Raw genomic sequence first — 21392 nt, forward strand, 5'->3', positions numbered from 1 at the left:
GGTTGAAAAAGGACACACACATGGCATTGCTCTATCAATAAACCATTCCTGTATCAATGTCTGATAAAAAAAAAACACCATGCTTTTATCACATTGTGTCAATAACAGTGTCTTGCTTACCTGTGTACATAATGCAGCTGATGAACAGAGTCAATTGCTAGCACCATTTCTGCCAGGTAAAAACGTGCCATGTCCTCAGGCAACCTGTCCTCAAACTTGCTGAGCAGTGTAAGGAGGTCACCACCCACGTAGTAGTCCATAACAAGGTACTGGAAGAGCAAGGAAAAAGGGTTAAACACCACAAAACACAATGGATTCTAAGACCCCTGGAGTCACAAAACAATATAAAGTAAGATTCTTCTTCGGTTACCATTTTCCTAATACAGTCGCCACCGCTTAGAACAGGTGTGTTTGTGTAATGTGATTCACCCACAGTAAGTGATGGACGGTATAAACTCCCACACAATAACCTGACAGTCAAACTGTCCCCCAATCACCAGTAAACAAAACAAACAACTGTGTATGCGGTTAAAAATCTTTATTAAGCCAGACTCCTCACAGTAATAAACTTATTAATAAACTCTGTGTTCCGGGTCCGTGACGTCACCACACCTGCGCACTGCAACCACTCTGTCACATCGATTCGCACGGGAGTAAAAAGACACAGGACACCTGAGTTTTACATTTTACAGACGGTCCCAATGTCCTGTAAAATAATCAGAAAACTTCTGTGAAAATTATCTGGGATAAAAAGAAGTGGACGGTTCACATGGGCCTAAATTTCACCAATGACAGTAAGAATTCCAAAACCACCTATTTATGCGGTGTTTTTTAGTCCCATGAGAATCGGGCTTTAGATTGCACATAGTTACTGGTACGCCTGGTGGTCCCTGCTGGAAACACTAGTATTTGAGATGAAAAGGTTGAAAACCACTGGTTTAAAGGCAGGAGGACAAATGAAAAAATGTTAGTATTAGCTGAGGCCATAATTTATATATTAATCTTCGACATCTCATCGCACGTCGGTTTGAGCAGTACGTGCACACGTGTTGTCTAATCAAAGGAGTCATGGGCTGATTCTGGTGTCAAAATGTGCCCTAATCACTAGATATGTGTTTGACTGATTTAAAAAAAATTCAGGTCTGCTTAGGCGGGCAGCAAAGCAAACAGCTCACAGGTCAGAGCTTACATTGGTGGGCCGGGGGTTTACAGTTTTTTTTTTTGTCTCTAACGTCGTTGAATGATGAATTTTGGTGGGGGTTCAAACCCTTAAAATACACACCCTAGCTATGCACAAAAGGACTGCGCTCACAGATCTCATTGTCATTTTTCCTTCAAGCCTGCAGCAATCATGGATGCAGTGACCTTGAAAGTTAATGGTTACATTTGTATTTCAGGGAACCAGGGTTATGATAATAACCTTCCCTTTCAAGTACGAAATGTAACCATTACCATATGGGCGAATACCAAAGCCGTCGCAAGGGCAAGATTGCAGAATGACTGGAATGCTACAAGGCTAAGCCAAGAGGCTGCCCTGTGCTTTACCATACGGAACCCCAGTACAAGTAGCTAGGGTGAAAAAACTGGAGAAACTCACCTCTTTGCCTGTGTTGTAAGGGTCAACTGGGAAGCCTCCCTTAACACTCTAGTTTCAAAACCAGGGTTTTGAGGATTCATGACCTTCAGTCTGTAGAACCTAGTGAAGGGATGGGGAGTAGCCCACACTGCTGCATTACATGTGACCTTGACAGATGCATTTGCGTCCTGTCAACGTAGTACACCAAGGTCCGAACAGGGCAGTGCGTATGGAGCGGTCGTGCTCTGTCAGAGTGGAAAGGAGGTGGATGGAAAGCTTCCAATTCCACAGACGTGGAATGCCAAGACGGTCTTCGGCAAAAAGGCAGGATTGGTACGGAGCGTAATCTTTGTCCTGGCCTCTGTAAAAATGAAGCAGGCTTTCGCTACTGAGAATGCCTTCAACTCACTCACCCGCTTTGTGGAGGTGATAGCGAGCAAAAAATGTCCTCCAGCGAGGAACAATGTCCTTCATAGATGGCCGAAGTAGCCAAGCCCCTTTCAAAAACTGTCCCGCCAGGAACTGAGTTCCTAGGGGGACAGAGTCAATTTTGACATGGGCAAGCCGAAATGGCTGTCAGGTAGACCTTTAACGTAGAGGGGGATTTCCCCTTGTCAAAAAGGTCCTGAAAAAATTGCAGTATAAACTGCCATGGGACAGGTCGTGGGGACACGACGTCTGGAAAACACCTCACTTGTACCTGTACTTGGAACACATGGACACTACTCTGGCATTCTGCAGGGTGTTAATGACTCGGAGCAGCAGGCTCGATGGGTCGGGATGCCATAAGGTCCCCCATGCCGGACTGAGCAAATCGTGGCGCTTGGGCTGTATCCATGGCTGGCCGCTCAGGAGCTGCATCAGGGTTGTAAAAATCCTGGGCCAATAAGGGGCTACTAGGTGCACCTTGGCCTGGTCCTGCCTGATTTTCTCCAGACATAGCGGGAGCAGGGCGAGCGGTTAGACTAGTCGGGTTTTCAGAAAAGACAACTTTTGGAGGCATTTCTAGTTAAAAGTTGGTAACAAGTCTTTCTAAGACAATGTGGGTGTGCTGAATTCAAATACAGTTGTTACCAAGCTGTAGATTGATTATTAATCAATAGTTAGGGCTCATTAAGGCAGGCAGTGTCCTTAGATAGGAACACTAAGTTAGGTGCCTGGACCAAGGCGGCAACAGAAGCCTCAACCGGCGGAAACTGGGCCAGGCCCAGCTTCTCCACATCATGCACTCTATATAGGGTGTCCATCGACCGGGAAACAGCAGGAGCACTGGATTTCAAAAAGAAAATCCGGGTGAACTGAAGGGGATATTGGAGAGGTGGTAGGCTCATCGTCGAAAATCAACTGCCTTGTTTCCCCCGCTGTAGGCCAGGGCACTTGCAGTGGCCCTCTTGATTAGTGGTATAAGCTCTCCGACAGTGAGAACTTAATTGCAGGGGACGAGCTGTCAGACTCCACGTCCTCAGGACGGGAACGCAAGCTCCTGTTCGCCCACCACCTCAGAGGCGGCGATGGACAGTATGTCCTTCTGTGGCCAATCTGCACTTGCTGCCCAAAGCATTTCCATCTGCCGATCGACTGGAATGGCAACTCTTCTTCCTCTTCTGCAGGGAAGGGAGAGGACAGGCAGAGCTCAAGGAGGATGAGGAAAACCATGAGGATGGTTTCCTGTCTGGGCTACTTTCCCGGGTGCTTTGATAACTATGCGCTATGGACATTTTCTAGGTGTAAATAAAGACAGTCAAGGATCCTGCATTTAATGACACAAATGTTCGCTGATACGCTTACACAACTTAAGAGAGAAGGGAAAGGAGACACCACAAGGCACAGCTGCCTCCTGAAGATTTTAAAATGCTGTATGAAAAAGATGAATATTACCTGTAATATAGTTTCTTCGTAGAATGATGAACTCCACACACCGAGTGAACTCCCAGTCTTCATGTTGCTTGGGTCAGGAGAAAATGCGATCTCTTTCCTAGAGATCCTTTCTATAATCCTTTTTTGGAGCCAGTTAATGTCTCCTCCTCCCCCCCACTGCAGTAATAAATGTCTACATTTTCCAACCAAACCCAACAGTAAAGGAAACCAAAAAAGGGGGAAGGGGGTGGGGTCTAGGTGTGTGGAGCTCATCATTTTACAAAGAAACAATATTACAGGTAATTTTCGTCTTCTTACCTCGTATGATGAACTCCACACACCAGGTGAACTCTTCCATAGGAAGTAGACAAAGGGTGGTAGGTTAGATATTAGCGCCCAAAGCCACAGATAATACAGAGTGAGCAAAGGTTGGCTGAGAAGAAGACACATTTAAGTTATAATGTTTTATGAAGGTCTCAGAGAAGCCCACGTAGCCGCATTGCAAAAGTCTTGAATTGGGACGGATTTTAATTTTGCCCATGTAGTAGCCACCCCTCTTACTGAGTGGGCTTTTACATGTCCTGGAAAAGGTTTCTTGTCCAGGTCATAACAAAACTTGATGCAAGATGTAATCCACCTACAGTTAAAAGCTATCCTGATTATCTTTTTTTTGATTGTCCTATGAAAACAGAAATTCAGTGCTCTTCGGACATCAATTAAGTGCTGTCTGGCCTCTGCTTTTGTTTTATGTGGTTTTGGGGGGGGGGGGGGGAATTATCAGGAAAAGTTATAATCTGATCCAGGTGGAACTGTGTTACCACTTTTGGTAGAAATTGAGGATTAGGTCTTCAGACAATCCTGTCCCTGAAAAGCTGGAAATAGGGTTGTGACAAGATGGCTTGTGTGGTGACGTCAGACCCGGAAGGAAATCCAAAACACAGTATTGTGAGTAAAGTGCTGCTGTGCAGATTTATTTAAACAAAACAAAGATTAACAAAACACTAGTCAAGGCACGTTGGCCAAAATAAATACAGACAAAACAGTGGACAAACCTCAAACAAGTATTGTGCTGAACTGTTTCAACACGAGTAGCAATTATTTATTCTTTCTCCTTCTCTCTCTTCTCTCCCGATGGTGAGCAGGCCTCCCCAGGCGATGTAGGCTTAGCAGCCCTAGGCGTTGCAGGCGTGGCAGCCCGAGGCGTTGCAGGCGTGGCAGCCCGAGGCGATGCAGGCTCAGCAGGACCATCAGGAGTTGACCCCTGGAAGGCAACGACAGGAACTGACCCTTGGGAGGCAGATTCAGCTCCTCTGGTGATGGTGGCGGGAGTAACAGGTAGTCTCCCTCTTGCGGTGGAGGTGGGAGCGCCAGGTAGTCTCCCTCTGGTGGTGGAGGTGGGAGCAGCGGTGGTCTCTCCCTGGCTGCGAAGGCAGGAGCAGCGGTAGTCTCCCCGTGGCGGCGAAGGCAGGAGCAGCAGGTATTCTCCCCCTGGCGATGGCCAGTCATTGACCTAGTTTGTGGAATATCCACTGTAAAACCTGTGGCCGGATTTGCCATTAGTGAGACAACCTCTCTCAGCTCAAAAGGTCTGCAAGGCTGTTGTCGAGTCTGGGTGTTAAGATGCCTTTACGTTGATGTCCTGTGTCCTGCACCAATTCCAGATCTCTCTGGCCAGAAGGCAGAGTTACCACGACTTTGTGCCTCCCTCATGATTTATGTATTTTACTGGCGTGATGTTGTAAGATGCAAGATGGTAAGATGCTTGTTGCTGGTGGTTGACACCGGAATGGTACCTTGTAGCCGTGTTGTATGAGCCCCAGGACACAGGGATTTGATGTTATTTTCTGCCAGTTTTTTTTTTTTTTTTTAATTAGAAACTCTTCCCCCTACTGGCAGAAGTGAGGGGGTGGAAAGACACCGGTTGCTGACCGGAGAATGTCAGGAAGACATAGAGGGTCTGTCTCTACCTCTAGTAAAGCCATAGAAGGATCCCTATGGCCTGGAGCATTGGCCCCTTTGGAACCTGCCCTGTCCTACAAAGGCTGATTGGGTTGGCTGAGGTCTGAAATACCTTTGCTTATTAAAATACCCCCTGTTAGAGGGTATACCTCTGTCAGTTTTTGAGTAGGATCTGATGGCCTGCTTTGCTTCCTTCATCTGTGGCAGGGAATCTTTAAGACTGGTCCCAAATAGAAAGTCCCCTTGGTAACTCCATAGGTTTTGACTGTGTGTTGGGGGGTTAAAGAGGATGTCTTCATCTGCAGAACCCGTCTTGCAGACAACACTTGCTACAGCCCTAGCATTGTTGTCAATGCTATCACATGCCGCATGCAGCTGGATCTTTGCAGTATTTTTCCCCTCTTCTGCAAGCTGCATAGCCAGTTCGAGGTTTTCTGGGGTAGGGGTCTGTAGGGAAGCAGACACCTGGCTCCATAGTTTATGTTGATATTTTGCTGCATGAATTTGAGAGTTATTGGTGCGCATATTACAAATGGAGGCAGCGTAGTCCTTTTTCAAGAAGGTACCAATTTTCAAGTCTCTGGTCTGAAGGATTTTGAGGATGCACTCGTGACTGGTGCAGTCATGATAGTATCTATTTTAGGTTGCTTAAAAAGATGCTCTTTGTGGCCAGTAGGTACTCTATAAAATGTATCTACTCTATGTAGACATGATGCAGCACATGCAGGTTTTTTTCCATTGAGCCTCAACGGGCCTCCAGACTGCCTTATGGAAGGGAGAACCTTCGAAGGCCTTTCTATCCATTGCATCTAAGATGCTCAGTAAATTGTCCTCCTTAATCAAAGTCTGGATATTAGCATTGCGAGAGGAGGACATCCTTCTCAAAATTGCCTCTGCATTAGTATATACCAGTGGTACCCTCTCCAGCTTCTGAAACAACATCGTCAGGGGCGGAGTCCATGACGTCATCGTCGCCTATGCTGCGTGTGTCAAAGTAGTATTACTCTTGTGCACTCCACGTTGCTGCAGTCCCCATATCAGCCACTTGGGCTACAGGCTGTAGAAGTACAGATTGCCTTGAGTTTTCAAACTCTGCAACCACTGAAAAAAAATATCCTTAGTTACCAGGGGCATAAATTCCTGTGGAGTCATTGGCTGGGTAGCCTCAGTTGGAATCTCGGTAATGGCCGCCGCTGTTATAGCTGGTGCATCCTTCTCCCTGCTGCCGAGGGAATGGATGGATTTACTCGTTCTCTTCCTCAGGGAGATAAGGCGGAGCTCTGGCGCTCTGTTGTTGTTGTTTTTGTTGAAGATGAAGCATGAGACTTCTCAGCACGCAAAACTGGTGGAGAGCCCCTATGTGTCACTGCGGCTGACATGTCAACACACATTAGACAAACTCTCTACCACAAGATGGTGAAAGAGGAGAACCACATAGAAGGCATGTGTGTAAGAAAGACACAGCTAGCCACAGAAAGAATAACTAGCAGATGCTAGAAATTACACTTTATAATCCCCTACTAATCTAATGTTTGTTTTTTACAAACAAAACAAAAAAAAAATAAGTACATAAACACCAATACTAACTGAGTCCTTACCAAAGCATACGCAGGAAAAATGTGGACATCGATACTACAGGAAGGTGGGTTTTTTTTTTTCTTTTTTTGAGGCAGGACATTAACTGGCACCAAAAAAGGATTATATCAAGGATCTCTGGGAAAGAGATCAGCTTTTCTCCTGACCCAAGCAACATGGAAACTGGGTGTGTGGAGTTCATCATATGAGGCAAAAATGTATGTTATTTATTTGTTCTGTAACAGCTATATTTAAACAAAATATATAAAATCATATTTAGTACAGAACCTTGCTTCACTTACTTTCTTCACTTATTCATGAAACAAATATGGACTGCAGACCTCAGCTCATAGTGGGAAACTAAAGGCCCCTCAGGAAGACCAATACTCCATACAGACTTGACTGTACTTATATTATTTGGCCGATTGTTGGTATTATAGACCCCAGTAGGCTTTAATATTGGACTATGTAAAGATTTTTGTAAATCATTCGTGTCTAATTGTTGGTGCCATGATGCAATATTTATATATTTTCACCTGGTAATCATCCCCGTTCTAGCACAAACACTCATGTTAAACAACCTTTAGGATTGCAAATTAAGATGGGAAGGAAAGCTCTGCCCTTTGCAAACAATCCCAGCTTCCAGACACAGATGCACAGATTTTGTTAATTACATGCTTCCGAACTTAGTAGCAGCTTAAATGCACAGGAAGCAAATCTAAGCAATCAAATAATGTTCCCAGCCATTTTCTCCTTACTAGCACAATTATACCCAGAGCTACTGCAAAAAAAAAAAACATTGCTTGGTAAGAATTTACAAAGTTCAAAACCAACACGTGTGGTTGGATTTGGATTTAATATGACAGGACCGGTATACGTTTCTGTGTCTTATATGCGTTAATCAAAAATGTAAAAATTTTGTAATTCCTAGGTTCACGCTTCAAGCATCAAAATAGGAAACAAAGTGTATGTACAGTACTGCATTGTGTCAAATTATGTCTATGGTATTCTGTAAAAATAAAAATTCAGCTCTGCTTCCTATAACTTACTGGCATAAACTGCTCTTTAGAGCAGAATGTTTAATAATAATAATAATAATAATAATAATAATAATAATAATAATAATAATAATAATAAAACAGCCAATCTGATTATTGATGAATGAAGCTTATTCATTCTAACTACTTAATGTTGTGTGCATTGTAAAATAATGCATACACAATAATTGTTTTGATATTACCATCAGTGTGAAAGTGAAATGTAATTATTGACCCCACTTAATTTTTAAATATAACATGTATCCTGTGTATAGCACACACATTAAAAAGCTATAGCCCTTTTCATACTTCCATCTTTATACCAGTATCGTTGCGGAACAGTATTTCAACTTCTGTTCACACTGGAGTTGTTACTGGCGTCTCACCAGTGTAACTATCAATACGAAACCCAGAGAAGAGGAGTTGTAATATGACTTGGAACAGTACAAGTGTGGACAAGTGGATCAGTACGACAATGGAACGGATGAGTCATAGGCATGTGCACACTTACACATAATGCCGGAAATAATCTTTCAAAACATGCCATCAAAGATATTCTATTATACCAAGATATTCAAAGCTGCTGAATCTATAAGGGAACTTCCGTCACGCGGCATGCAAAGGGTCATGTGATATAAAAGAGAGCTCCAGGGCTATTTTTCTCTTCAGTTTCAATGGAGAGAGGTCGGATTGCACTGATTCTCAGTGTTTAAAATTTTTTAAAAAATGAACTAAAAAAAAACTTCTGAAGTCTGTTTCACTGTTGCCCAGGGTCCACGGGAAAAAATTTGTCTGGTGGATGAGGACACAACACAAGTCCTTCATCTGCACATGCACAGTTAAGATCATAGGTTTTCTACGGCTGTGTAAAAACGTTTTGGGATTGCAGTATCATATTGACATGTGGCAAAATACTTCATTTACTATAGTAGTATGGTTCTAAGCATTATATGTTGCTGTACAAATGCAAATGTAATCACTATTACTTTTTTTTTTTTTTAATATTACCATTATGAAAATTCATGTGAAATTTTTACAAATATTTACAGTGAACTTACAGTAGTAAATGATCAAAGGAAATTCAAATAAATGGCAAAAAACGGAAAACATAAAAACTGATGTCTAATACCAGTAAATCCAAGTTTTAAATTGCACCCATCTACTCTACTACTGTGTGAAATGCTCATCTCTGTTTTCTGCGCATACACCATCTCTGGTACTGCGTTCAGAAACTTGCATTTTTCGTATTAATTACAGTATGACATCATTAGCACAGGTTATGTTTATTGTCAAGACCCCCCGGGCAAGAGCTAAACGGACTTCAAGTTTTTAAAATAATTTTAAACATTGATAAAATCAGCTCAAAACAGCTCTAAATCCGACACTGCTCCACTGACTCAACAGAAAACTTCTCCCAAGCTCTCTATATCTCCTATAACCCTTTGCGCACCGTGTGATGGAGTCCTGTCACAAAGACGGCCGGAGTGGGTGGCGTCAGACCAGAAAAGAATACACAGACAGACGGTGGTGATGAGAAGCTGAGTGCAAATGGTAGCACTCAGTGTTTACTAACAAAATAAAAGGTTTAAACAGAACACAAAAACAGGACACAAGAGCAGTAGGTACATTTCTTTTAACAAAAATATATATTGGAATTACATTATCTTTATCAGTTGTAGCCACTTGTAAGAATAAATAACTGGTGCAGTGGCAATTTTCATTTTTTAATGCAGAATGAAAGAAAATGCCAATTACTTACTAAATAGTTTTCATCCTGGAAAGCATAGTGCAAAGTCGTGATCCACTGGCTGTCTCCATTTACCAGCACATCTCTTTCCTCTCGGAAGCAGGCAGTCTGGAAAATTACAAATCACAGTTCATTTTACTTCGATAACAAGAGACAAAGTGAACCATTGCTGTGCTGAGCTGTGCTGACTTCAACTTCAGCATGCTAACCTTGTATACAGTCATAGACAAAAGTATTGGCACCCAATACTTAATATAAGAATTCAAGAAAACACACAAAATAAAAGCATTTAGTGAACATTAGCCACCAATTAATATGACAAAGACCAAAATACACAATTTCTAGTAGTCTGAACAACAATCTTAGGGTCATGAAAAATTTAAGAAAATATTTGTAAATGACAAAAGTATTTGCACTTTTACATTAAAAGTAAAAAAAAAAAAAAATTGTAATAGAACTAATTAAATATATTCATTGATTGAAACCATTACACAGTAATTAAGCTGCATTTTAAAGTCAATAGCCTGAAAAGTTCAAATTATTAACAAAATGTATTGAAGAAAAACATTTTGGTAACCAAGCAGATGATAGTCAAGACAAAGGAGTTGGATTCACGTTTGAGAAAAGCACTCATAGCAAACTACAACAAAGCAACAAGTTTTGCCGTTATATTTTGCCTATTGGACAAGTAGTTTCTACTTATTTATTTTTCCTATGTTCATTATGTTGCTAGAAAGACACCCCGGGTATATTTCTAGAGAGCCATGTTAAGTTTCTGAAAACTGAATTGCGGAAGTCTAGCACCTACACACAAATATTTAAAAAAGTGTTTACATTCCACCCCTCTCACTTCTGATTGGCTAGCTGTGGAAAAAGCTGATCTTCTGTTGGTTACAAAGAAACCCAGAAATGGTTACCAAGAGAGCCTCTGGCAAGGCACACACTAATCTTTTGAACTTAAGGTATTGTTTATGTTTTTTGTAAATTAGAAAATAAGTGATATTGCTTTCTTAATTCACCTGACATTTAAATGCAGCAATCTAGTAAAGTTTCAAAAAAACAAAAACACCAGTCGCTAAGGTATTAGCTTTTTAGAAAAAAATGTGTTGTGTAACTTATAACACTTCGTGGTCAAGCATGTACTTGTTGGGATGTTTAAAATGAAGTAAAGTTTACTGTAGAAGCATTTCAATACAAACTTACCCTGGCAAAAAATGTATTTTTTTTTTTTTTTTTCAATTTTAGTGTTGCTAACCTAGTTTGCTATTTACCATATTTACATATTTTTTTAGATTTAAATGCAATATTAAAAAAATTACATTTTTTTTCACTAGATTTGAACAGAAGTGGATTGGACAATTGGACCACTATTAAAACATGAAGATTGACAAATATGTTTATAATTATAGAAATTAAATGCTTATATATGAGGTTATCTGTACAATATTTTATTATTACAGTATTTTAAAATAAAATACAAACTGTAGATCTCATGGCAATGTGTTTATGTATTAATGCATTTATGTATTTATTTTTCAGTGAGAGTAGTGCAGAGAAAGAATGCTGTCCCCCAAAAAAGAAAAAAGCAATCAGGGTATGAAGCCAGGATCCCCCTGCTGCAGCAGTGTTCCAGTTAGCCATCATGGGACAAGATGTTAGATGAGCAAAAATAGCTGTAAAATGTTGTACACTGTTGTACACAAAAAATAAGTACATAATCAAAATAAACAAAAGAAAAAACATATTTTGTCTTTGCAGAATTTGATGGAGCCTACTGTAAATATTGCGTGCATTTTGGTAGAAAAACAGTACAAAATGCAGATAAACTTGACAGGTATACATAAGTCCTTTTAAAAATTACAAAACTGAAAGAACGTCAAGACAAATCTGAATTCCACAAAGCAGCAGTAATAGTTGCCAATGGTTTAGTATCTGTGATGAAACAAACTAAAACACCTGTACATCAGGAGTTGGATTCAGCTTATAGAGAAATAGACTATTCATATATTTGAATAACTCCGTATTGCTTATTAATAGTTATACTCTTATTATGTTACTTAAATTTACTACCAAATGTGTTCCAAACTGCACTGAAAGGCACATTTCCTTAAAGTATGTTATAAATTTGTTGAGGTGAGGTGGGGGTCACAGGGAACCTTTTGTGTATCTTGAAGAATTTAGCGAACCCGTCAAGCTACAAGGCTAGATCCACCCATTAATCACTGATTGATTGATTGGGGGGGACAAGTAGATTTTTAAGGACAAGTAGATTTTTCTAGCATTTTGTCCCTTCGACAAGAAGTCTTTCAAAAGTTGCACACCCCTGGGTACAGCAGGTAGGGGGGTTGCCCGATCAGCTTAAAAAATGCAAGATTAAAAGCGAAGGACTTAAAGGAATAGAAGCATCAGGTATAATAGTTCACGAAAGAATTGGACAAAGGCACCTGAACACAGAAGAGTTGTATACACAAAGATCTCACTGCAAACCACTTTTAAAAGAAAATTCATAAAACCAATCTTACATAAGCCAAGAAATACGACCAGGAATCTGAAGCATTCTTCAACAAAATTCTCTGGTCCAATGACTCTAAAATATAATGTTTCTCCAAAAATGGACCATAGTATGTTTAGCGAAAAAAGGGGAAAGCCTTCAATGAAGAAAACCTCGTACCTTCAGTTAAACATGTAGGTGGTTTGATCATGATATGGTGGAGGTGTTTCAGCAGTTCAGGGACTGGAGACATTTATGTAAATGAAGATCAATTACATAACGGCTGACTGGCAGACAGTTTATCTTCCAACACGACAACATTCCAAAGCATACACTAAGTCAACTCTCGAGTTCTTATTGAAAACAAAGATGAAAAGTTCTGGAATGTTCTTCGTAATCACCAGATCTCAATTCAATAGAAATGCTTTGGACTGATACAAAACAAAAAATGTAGCCAAGCATTGTGTATCCAGTCTGTCTGAGCTGAAGGAAATATGTAAGGCAGAATGGGCCCAGATTTCAACAACAAGATGTAACATACTGGTTATGAATTATCATAAATGTCTGAAACCCATAATAAAAGCAAAAGGAGGACACATGAAATACTAAAGCAGGGGTGCCAATCCTTTAGTCATGAACAAATATTTTATATAGAATAAGTTTTTGTTTTTTGATAAAGACTATTTGTTAAATTACTAGAAATTGTGTATTTAGCTTTTTGTTATATTAAAAATTGGTTAACGTTTACTAAATGCGCGTCCTTAATCCGTTACCTTGAATTATAGTATAATAAGTGTAGGGTCTGCGATCTTATATTATTATTTGTTTATTTAGCAGATGCCTTTATCCAAGGCGACTTACATAGACTAGGGTGTGTGAACTATGCATCAGCTGCAGAGTCACTTACAACAACGTCCTCCTGGTTACAAGCCCTTTTCTTTAACCACCGGACCACACAGCCTCCTATATATTGTTGTCTTTGAGAGAAAATCAGTTGCTACAGGAAGTTGAGTTGATTGTCCACTCCTCCCTCTGTGCCCTATCTCCATCAATGCTCTAGCATCTTTCAGAGTACTGTGCTGTAGGAGGCGCTATTCTTCAAAAGAGCCTTTAAAGGAGATATTGCTACAGATTAATAGTAAATAGTTCCTGGTCTTCAGAAATATGTGCTTCATGGTAAAGTATAGACGCAGGTGGAGTCAACAGATTTGCCAAAATGTACTTTTTATAAAATGATGTCTCCTTGATTAAGTACATTTTCATGCAATATCTGTCAACTGTCCACAGGACAGACTGCTGCTGCGTTGCTGTTTTACTGTAAGAGCACACAAATTCTCCAGTAATGCCATCATTCAGTGTGGGCAGCATAGCGAAGAAGTATAGAAATTACACAAACGATTATATATAATAATGTTTTACCAAAATGTAATTCTGTCTGACATGTTTTGTGCAGAGGAACCACACACACCTTTGAGAAATTAAATGATTCCTATTAAGTTTAGTGAAGACAGTTCTCCTGAAATGCCAATTAAATCACCTATGAAACTGTTCTTTGTGTAATATATGCAGTCTAGAAAGCAAAAGCACCTGCCTAATGAGCACCTATTAGCCAAAGTATGCAAGATATTCAGTCTTGCCCATTGTAACTGAAACTAACTAGCAATAGATGCAGCTTGTATAGATTACTGAATAAATGTCAGATATACCAATGGACAAAGGACAATGAACCTGTTATTTAAGCATATTATATTTTAACTACTGTATATAACACAAAAGCTTACAGTACAGGAAAATAATTTAAGAATAATTGTTTGTGAGCCAAACAGAATATAATGTTACTGAATCATTGAAATACAATCTTAACTATTTACAGTATAAGAAAGAAAAAATCCTATTCCATCTGGCTCATTTAAAAAGCCACAAGCCTGGAGGTTAGCTCGATAAGCATCCATACCAAGGATAAAGTTTAATCCCATAAATTAGGATCTCGTTTAAATTAACAATTCTAAATATTTTCATTACAGAGCAAAGCACTATCAACCACATATTCACATGGTTTTAACATGTGTGCAATTTCCCCAAATGCTAAAAGTGTTTGCCAGTATTACATTATGCAGATTTAACTTTTAAATATTTTTCTAATTTTTGAGTAATTTCAAGGCAAGGCAATGCAGTCCACCTCTAACCCTTTACTGTAAAATAATCCAGAATTTTAGACTTCATGTTGATGGTATGTTTTTTCAGATGGTGCTGAGTGAAACAGATGATTTAACAAGAGGAGGCTAGAGTGAAAAAAAAAAAGCACCACCAGAGTTCATTAAATTCTGAACGTTCATAATAAAAATAAAATACTTAAAATAATTCCAATGGGAAGTGAAGGTACAGTCATATACAGAAGAATAAAACAACTATTATATATTATATAACTTATAGGGAGCAATCAAGCAGATATTGGTTTTAGCTGTTTTAGGCTGCCACCCTAATTGACTCATTTTATAGAACAACTCGTCACAGCTTTGTTCTGCAGTCATGCATCTTTTGGTTCAAGCCGATGTTAACAGAAGCAGGTCCAAACAGAACCAATTTGCCTTTACTAATCTATGTAGTCTACACTACATATAACACCTTTCTATTGATCCATGTTTCTTGCTCCACAGAAGTTGCAAACAGGCATCCCAGTAGTTCCAGTAATGAGTGACTCGAGTGCAGCTGCTCGACCATGGTAACCAAGCACATGAATTGATTTTGGTCCTGTAGTCCAGAAGTGTCTACAGGTTTTTGAAATGCCTTTGTTACATCAACGTGGCTGGCCTGCATATTACCGGTTAAGATTCAGACTCCTGGCCAGTTGCCTCATGGAGTTATTTTTGCAGGCTGACAGAATTCTGTAGTACATGTTTGACATTTGACCGCATTGTCAACAATTCAGCTTCACCAATACTTTACATTACATATAAATTTCCCACTAACATGCCACCCAATGACCGTTCCATACCCTGGGTCAGATAACAGCACTATACGCCCTAAAGCTGCAACATTTTTTATATCTTGTGCAACACCAAGTGACAATTAAATGGTCTTTGGACAGTGCAAGGAGGGTTTTTCTCACTACATGTTGCAAGATGGTGTGTGTATGATATCTCTCTAACCGCTCCTTCCAGGTTTCCTGGTCCTGCTCCTGTTCTCTCTACACCCGCTCGCTAGGCACTCTCATCTCTTATCTTGGCTTATCCTACCACCTTTACGCTGATGATGCCCAGATCTTCCTCTCCTTTCCCTCCTTCGACTCCTACATCTCCTACATGTATCTCAGAATGCCTCTCAGCTATCTCAACTTGGATGCATTCACACCACCTCAAACTCAACCTCTCTAAATCTGACCTCCTCTACTTTCCTTCTGCTTCCTCTCCCTCCTCTGAACTCAATCTCAGTCTCCCTTGTCTATCACTTTCTCCATCTCCTTCTGCTAAAAACCCTCCCTCTCCTCTCAACAGATGACATGCACTTGCAGCTTCTTAACAACATCTACCGAATCCGTTCTTTTCTCACTACTTATTCCACCCAACTCCTGGTCCAAGCTCTTGTAACTCTCTCTTTGCTGGTCTCCCTGCTTCGGCTTTCCACCCCATTCAGCTCATTGAAAATTCTGCTGCTCGTCTTGTATCCTCCCAACCTCGCTACTCTCATGCCACTCCTCTGCTTCACACCCACCACTGGCTACCTATCTCTGCTCGCATTCAATTCTGGTATAAACAATGTGGCTTCATCACTGCTATTCTCATATCCACTTTGACATCTGACACATTATTTCCATTGTCCAACGCTTCTTTCCCTGTTCTGCATACCAGTCTGTTAGAGGTATATGTACTGCATGAAACAAATGTCAAAGAATATCTAGATGGATTTATCTTTTGAATCATTGACAATTTGACTGTAATACCATCTGCAGCGAATGACCTTTAACTTGCCTTTTACTTGACTAAGTATTTCCTGCCCAATTCACGTGATAACTTGGGTAACTCGGAAAAGCATGGAAAAGCCTCCTTTTTCCTCCAACTCGAGATGTCCATCAACTGAAGTTCTGGGAGAATTCAGACCAATTCGAGTGCACTCCAATCAACTTGAGTTGGCTGTCCTTGGAAACGAGGTAAGAGCTGTGTGCAGCTCAACAGGAGTACATAACAAAATATGCAGTGAATGCTGATAAGCAGAGATCTTAGTTTTCCGCAATAAAAAAACCCAGAAATTCTCCTATAGTAAAATTTTTTTATAATAATCTGTGTTATTCTGCAATGAAAATAAGGCTAAAATTGAGTTCCCCCTGTAACATTATAAGATACACAAACAGTACTATTGAATAACAGATAACAAAGAAAAGTATTTATTGGTGCACTTTCAAAATTCGATGGATGTTACAAGCTCACCAGCGTTTCATCAATCAATATTTTACTTTAAACATTACAAATACGTCTGTGTACTAATAATAAAAAACAACACATAGTATTCATATTAGTTTATCTCGAGTTAATCTTTGTCACCTGGATGGCTATTGCCAAACTCATTGACCCGATCTTTAGTGGAGATTTTTATCGTTTTCGGCATCTTTAACAGTTGTTTTGGTAGTGACAACACACTGGACACTGAAGTAAACTGCAGCTACGTTTCAGCATGAATGTGACACTGACAGTGTGCCTCGTTCAACCTTGATCTCTGTACACCAGAAGCAGTTTTACTGAACAAGTATGTTTACTACATTTAACCCTTTGCGGTCCATTGTCGGACCTGGTCCGACATTGCAATTATTCCTACCCGGTCGGTCCATTGTCGGATCTGGTCCGACATCATCAAAAAGACACAAAAAACGAGTTTTTAGTTGTTTTTTCTCCGGAAAAAGCCGAGAAAACCATTCAATGGCCGACTGGGAGCGACAGGAGCCGAGACAAGCCGATTAAAAAAAAAAAAATTGAAAAAAAAAGACGTATCTCATGAATAGTCATACATGCCATTGGCATCCCATATGGGCGGTCATAAGGAAACAAGCTGGCTGACTGAATCAGCGCACAGAAAACACGGACATTTGCAGAGCTTTTTTGAGATGTATAGTAATAAAATAATGACTTGGATTGCATTATTGAGGAGTTTGGTGATAAAACGAGTGATCAGGAGATGATTGATCGGTATGTACGACTATTATTATTATTATTATTTATTTCTTAGCATATGTGAAAGCGATAGCGAATGAAAGGGTGGGGCGGGGCTGGAGATGCCTAGTGAGTGCTTTGTTGATATGCAGTGCCTTTTAAACCTGTTTGACTGTGGAAAAAAAATACTTTTAAACAGCGCGTCTAAAATTAACTGCGTGTGTGAAAATAAATTGGACCTGACGCGCAATTAATAAATGGACTGCAAAGGGTTAAAGCAAAATTGCCTGTGTTGATGATTATATATATGATAAGTGTATTGCTTTGGTTGTCAAACAACCAAAAAAAGCTTTGCATGTTTTTTTGCCCCACCCGAAGTGTAAAACTAAAAATTCTCTGACAGCATAGAAAATCCATGTTTTTCCACATTATTCCGCATGAAACAGATTCCTAGGATCCCTGCTGATATGGCAGTGTAGTTAAAACAGAAAGCAAAATAATGAAGGACAACAGCAGGATGGCAGTGTTTTGAGATCTCTACACCAAGGCCCCTTGAATGTAATTAATGCCACTCATACATTACAGCTCACAACCTACTCGAGATTTTATTGTGTGGTAATATATTTTGATCCATATATTATACTAGACATAAATATGAAGCAAACCTTTTTTTTTTTATGTAGACAAATGGTTTGAATGAGGAATAAATATTTCTTCTTCAGCTGTGTAGAAAGAAGGGCTTCACAGAGGAAGAACGGCTTCTGTCCGAAACATCCTGAAATATGTTTTTCTTTTAAATCATTTAAAAATTGTGTGTACATCCAAAAAAAGCTTTCCCAAACCTATATATAAATATATATTTTACCAGTACTTCAGGCTGCTGGTAATTTATCTGAAATGAAATTCTTTTGCTATGCAATCAACATTTTAAAATAAGCTCTGAATAGGCTTCTCTTTTTAAAGCAGCTAAAATAACTTTCCCTCACGTCTACTTTGAAAGGCTTTGCATTTGCCAAACCGAAGATGAATTTCAGCCAGATTTTTCCACTTGCTTCAGGGTTCAATTGTAAAAATAAGTGACCCATGGGTAAAGAATGGAAAGAGCAGCTCAAGTTTAAAGTTACAATATAACCCGGTACCTTTTACAGTATTAGAAAATGGATTGGAGATTTCCTTTAATCTGATTGGTCAAAATGAAGGCCTTGAATACTATCTTTCAAATTATGTTTAATTACTGTTACAAATCAATCCACCAGAAAATACGTAAATAAGGTATGTGTTTTTTGCCTGTTTTCTGCCTGATGAAAGAAAATCTCTGTTCTTGTACACGCCCTCTGAATGTTGTCTGTCAATGTACATTAAGTCAGCTTCCTCGCTGTCCTATACGCTCAATCTATCTATTTCAATTTATTATAGCAAATAAAGTAAATCGAGAATAGTGTTTGCTGTCAGCGGCAATACAGTAACCACACTAGCAACTAGTCTCTGGTTTGAATGACGAGCTGAAGAAATCAAACAGCTGGATGCAGTCTGATTAAATTTCAGCAACTTTATTTCAGCATATCATACCAACAACAACAACTCTCTTCTCTAACAAAGCCAGGAAGAGGCTTTGAATAAACTTTATGAACAAGTTACTTAACAAGCAGCATGAACAGCATTAACACAGACTATTAGATATTTTTAATTACTAAAACGTTTTTATTTTGGCAATACATTTTAAGACCCAGTGGTACCTTAAATATGGAAATTTACACAAACTACATGACCCTGCACTCAGACCCTAATAAAGCATTTTTAAAGTTACCAGTACTTTCATTTACAAACAGTTCACAAATCATGTTAACTTATTAAGTGTGGTTCGGGGGGTGGAGCTAAGCCCCCTGCACCGTATCATTTTCTTCCATCAATTAAATCTACTCTATTTAATCCTTAGCCAGCTACACATAGTGTCCTGCATTTTTTTGTTTCCTCCTCCTGTAGAATCTCAACCGCCTTTGCATCGGTCTCCTCTAGAGGATTAGTGATTCCACTTTCTCCAACCCTTTGTGAAACATTGCTTCATTTACCTCATAGAGGAGGGTTCTCTGTGAGTCAGAGAGGACCCCTGGCCAAACTCCTCCTTTAGCATGCATGATTCATTGTCTTCTCTTTCAGGTACTGATGCCTCTATTTATGTGAGGGCCCCAAGCGGTGGAACCCCTCTTGCTTGTTGGGTCTCCTCAAACACGGTGACCCCTCTCCTGTTTGTCGGGTCTCCTCAGTGACGGAACCCCCCCTACTGCATATGTTGGGCCATTAAAGAGCTGGAACCACTTTTACGTGTTAATATGACTAATCAATGTGTTTTCTTTCTGGTTCGCAAGCTTCTTGATATGTCGGATCATCTCAGAGACAATGACCCCTCTTCGTATGTCAGGTCATCTCAGAGAAGGTGACCCCGCCCCTGTTTGTCGGGTCTCCACAATGACGGAACCCCCCTTTATATGTGTAGGGCCTTCGAAGGACGGAGCCTCTCTCTTTATATGTTCTATATGTTACATTATGTCCTAAACATTATAGCAGGTGGCCTAGCTCCGCCCCGTGAATCGCTTTTGTGAACGACGTACCTGAACTGAAGAACAGCTCCATGTAAATAGACACTTTTTCTTTTTCTTTTTTATTGAGGTATTATTTAGGCTACGGGAAACAGCCAGGATGCAACATCGTCTACCAGTGGGATAATGAAACCTGAAGCTACCAGAACACACATGGAGACAGTAAAGCCCTCTTCTTCAGGTTCTATTGCTTAAATAATCGACACTAGAATTTCTATTTCTCAAATTTCCATGGAAAAAATAAAGTAGTGACCTGTGCCTTGCAACAAGACAATCATTCCTGTAAATCTGCACTGGATGAGTCCCACAATTCTTAACTTTTACTCTAAATATTGTTTTACAAGATTTATTTATTTTTATTTTTCAATATTCTATAGTTTAGCTTTCTGAGTGCACTTTACAGAATGCCATAAATAAGTCGGCATTCCCCATGTATAGATTTAATCAGAGGAGACACAGCTCATCCCACTTTTAAACCTACTTGCCACTCTATTCATGCTGCTACTTCCAGCAGTAGCAGGATATGAACATCTTGAATCTTCAGTAGCTCAGGAAACAAAGCAGAAATTAAAAAGAAAAACAGGAACATCATATTACCTCAGCTCTTTTCAGCATCTCCCATTTGTTCAGAATCTTCATAGCAAAAACCTTCTCTGCATTTTTCACTTTCACCACAGCAACCTGAAAAAAATACAATAAACACATTTTAAAAAGTACCCAAAAAACATAAATGAACAAATCGACATATTAGTAAGCACAGACCCAAATAGATGTGCTTCAGTTTAATGTAAAATATTCAATAAACAGCTTGCCCTTCCCTTCATGGTCTCAAAGTACTAACCAAAATGTTAGATAATATTCTGGGGCAAGTCAAGATTTAAACTTTTTTTTTGCCCCCGAGAGGAAAAGATCTGAGCTAGGACCCTTTTTTTGAAGCAGGTACCGCCTACATTTTCCAAAATTCCGCTCATTTAATAGAGTGAGTAGGACATTATTAGCCAGTGGTCTGTCTAGTTGTCAAATTCATAAATCATATATTATTTTGTTTGTAATTAATTATAATTTTGTTTTCTTCTTGAAAATGTTTTAAAAATGGTTTTAAAAATGGTCATTTTTAAGGTTACCATTGCATTGCTTACAAACAATGCAATTACATTGAATTACATAGTTTTTTTTCGAAATTAAATTGATAGATATGTGCACAGAAACTAATTTCTGTATTCTGGGAATAACCACTTATGGAATGTTGTATTTGAATTGTGAGAATTCTGTGAGCAGCATGGTGTCAGTTGTAGATGGATTGTGTTCTTGAGAGCTAAAGGAAAAAGCAACACTAAACTATGGATGAAGGTAGCCCCTTGAAGTTTCTTCCAGCCAGAAAACGACTGTTTCACCGCAGTTTGGTCCAGGTG

The 21392-nt window shown here is 39.6% G+C and overlaps 1 protein-coding gene across 11 annotated transcripts in view; it reads right to left on the minus strand.

Annotated features, from left to right (window-relative positions):
- The window catches only part of LOC117411154 (serine/threonine-protein kinase MRCK alpha-like), a 211969-nt gene that overhangs the window by 105064 nt on the left and 85513 nt on the right, over positions 1-21392 (minus strand). For all 11 annotated transcript variants that reach the window (XM_059025342.1, XM_059025341.1, XM_034018371.3 and 8 more), the window contains exons 3-5: positions 20578-20661; positions 9764-9859; positions 121-269 (exon numbers count right to left, since the gene is read on the minus strand). In XM_059025342.1, the coding sequence (XP_058881325.1) occupies positions 121-269; positions 9764-9859; positions 20578-20661 (329 nt within the window). The remainder of the gene's footprint in view (positions 1-120; positions 270-9763; positions 9860-20577; positions 20662-21392) is intronic.

This window comes from Acipenser ruthenus, chromosome 6, assembly GCF_902713425.1.
Source record: "Acipenser ruthenus chromosome 6, fAciRut3.2 maternal haplotype, whole genome shotgun sequence".
NCBI classification, from domain to species: Eukaryota; Metazoa; Chordata; class Actinopteri; order Acipenseriformes; family Acipenseridae; genus Acipenser; species Acipenser ruthenus.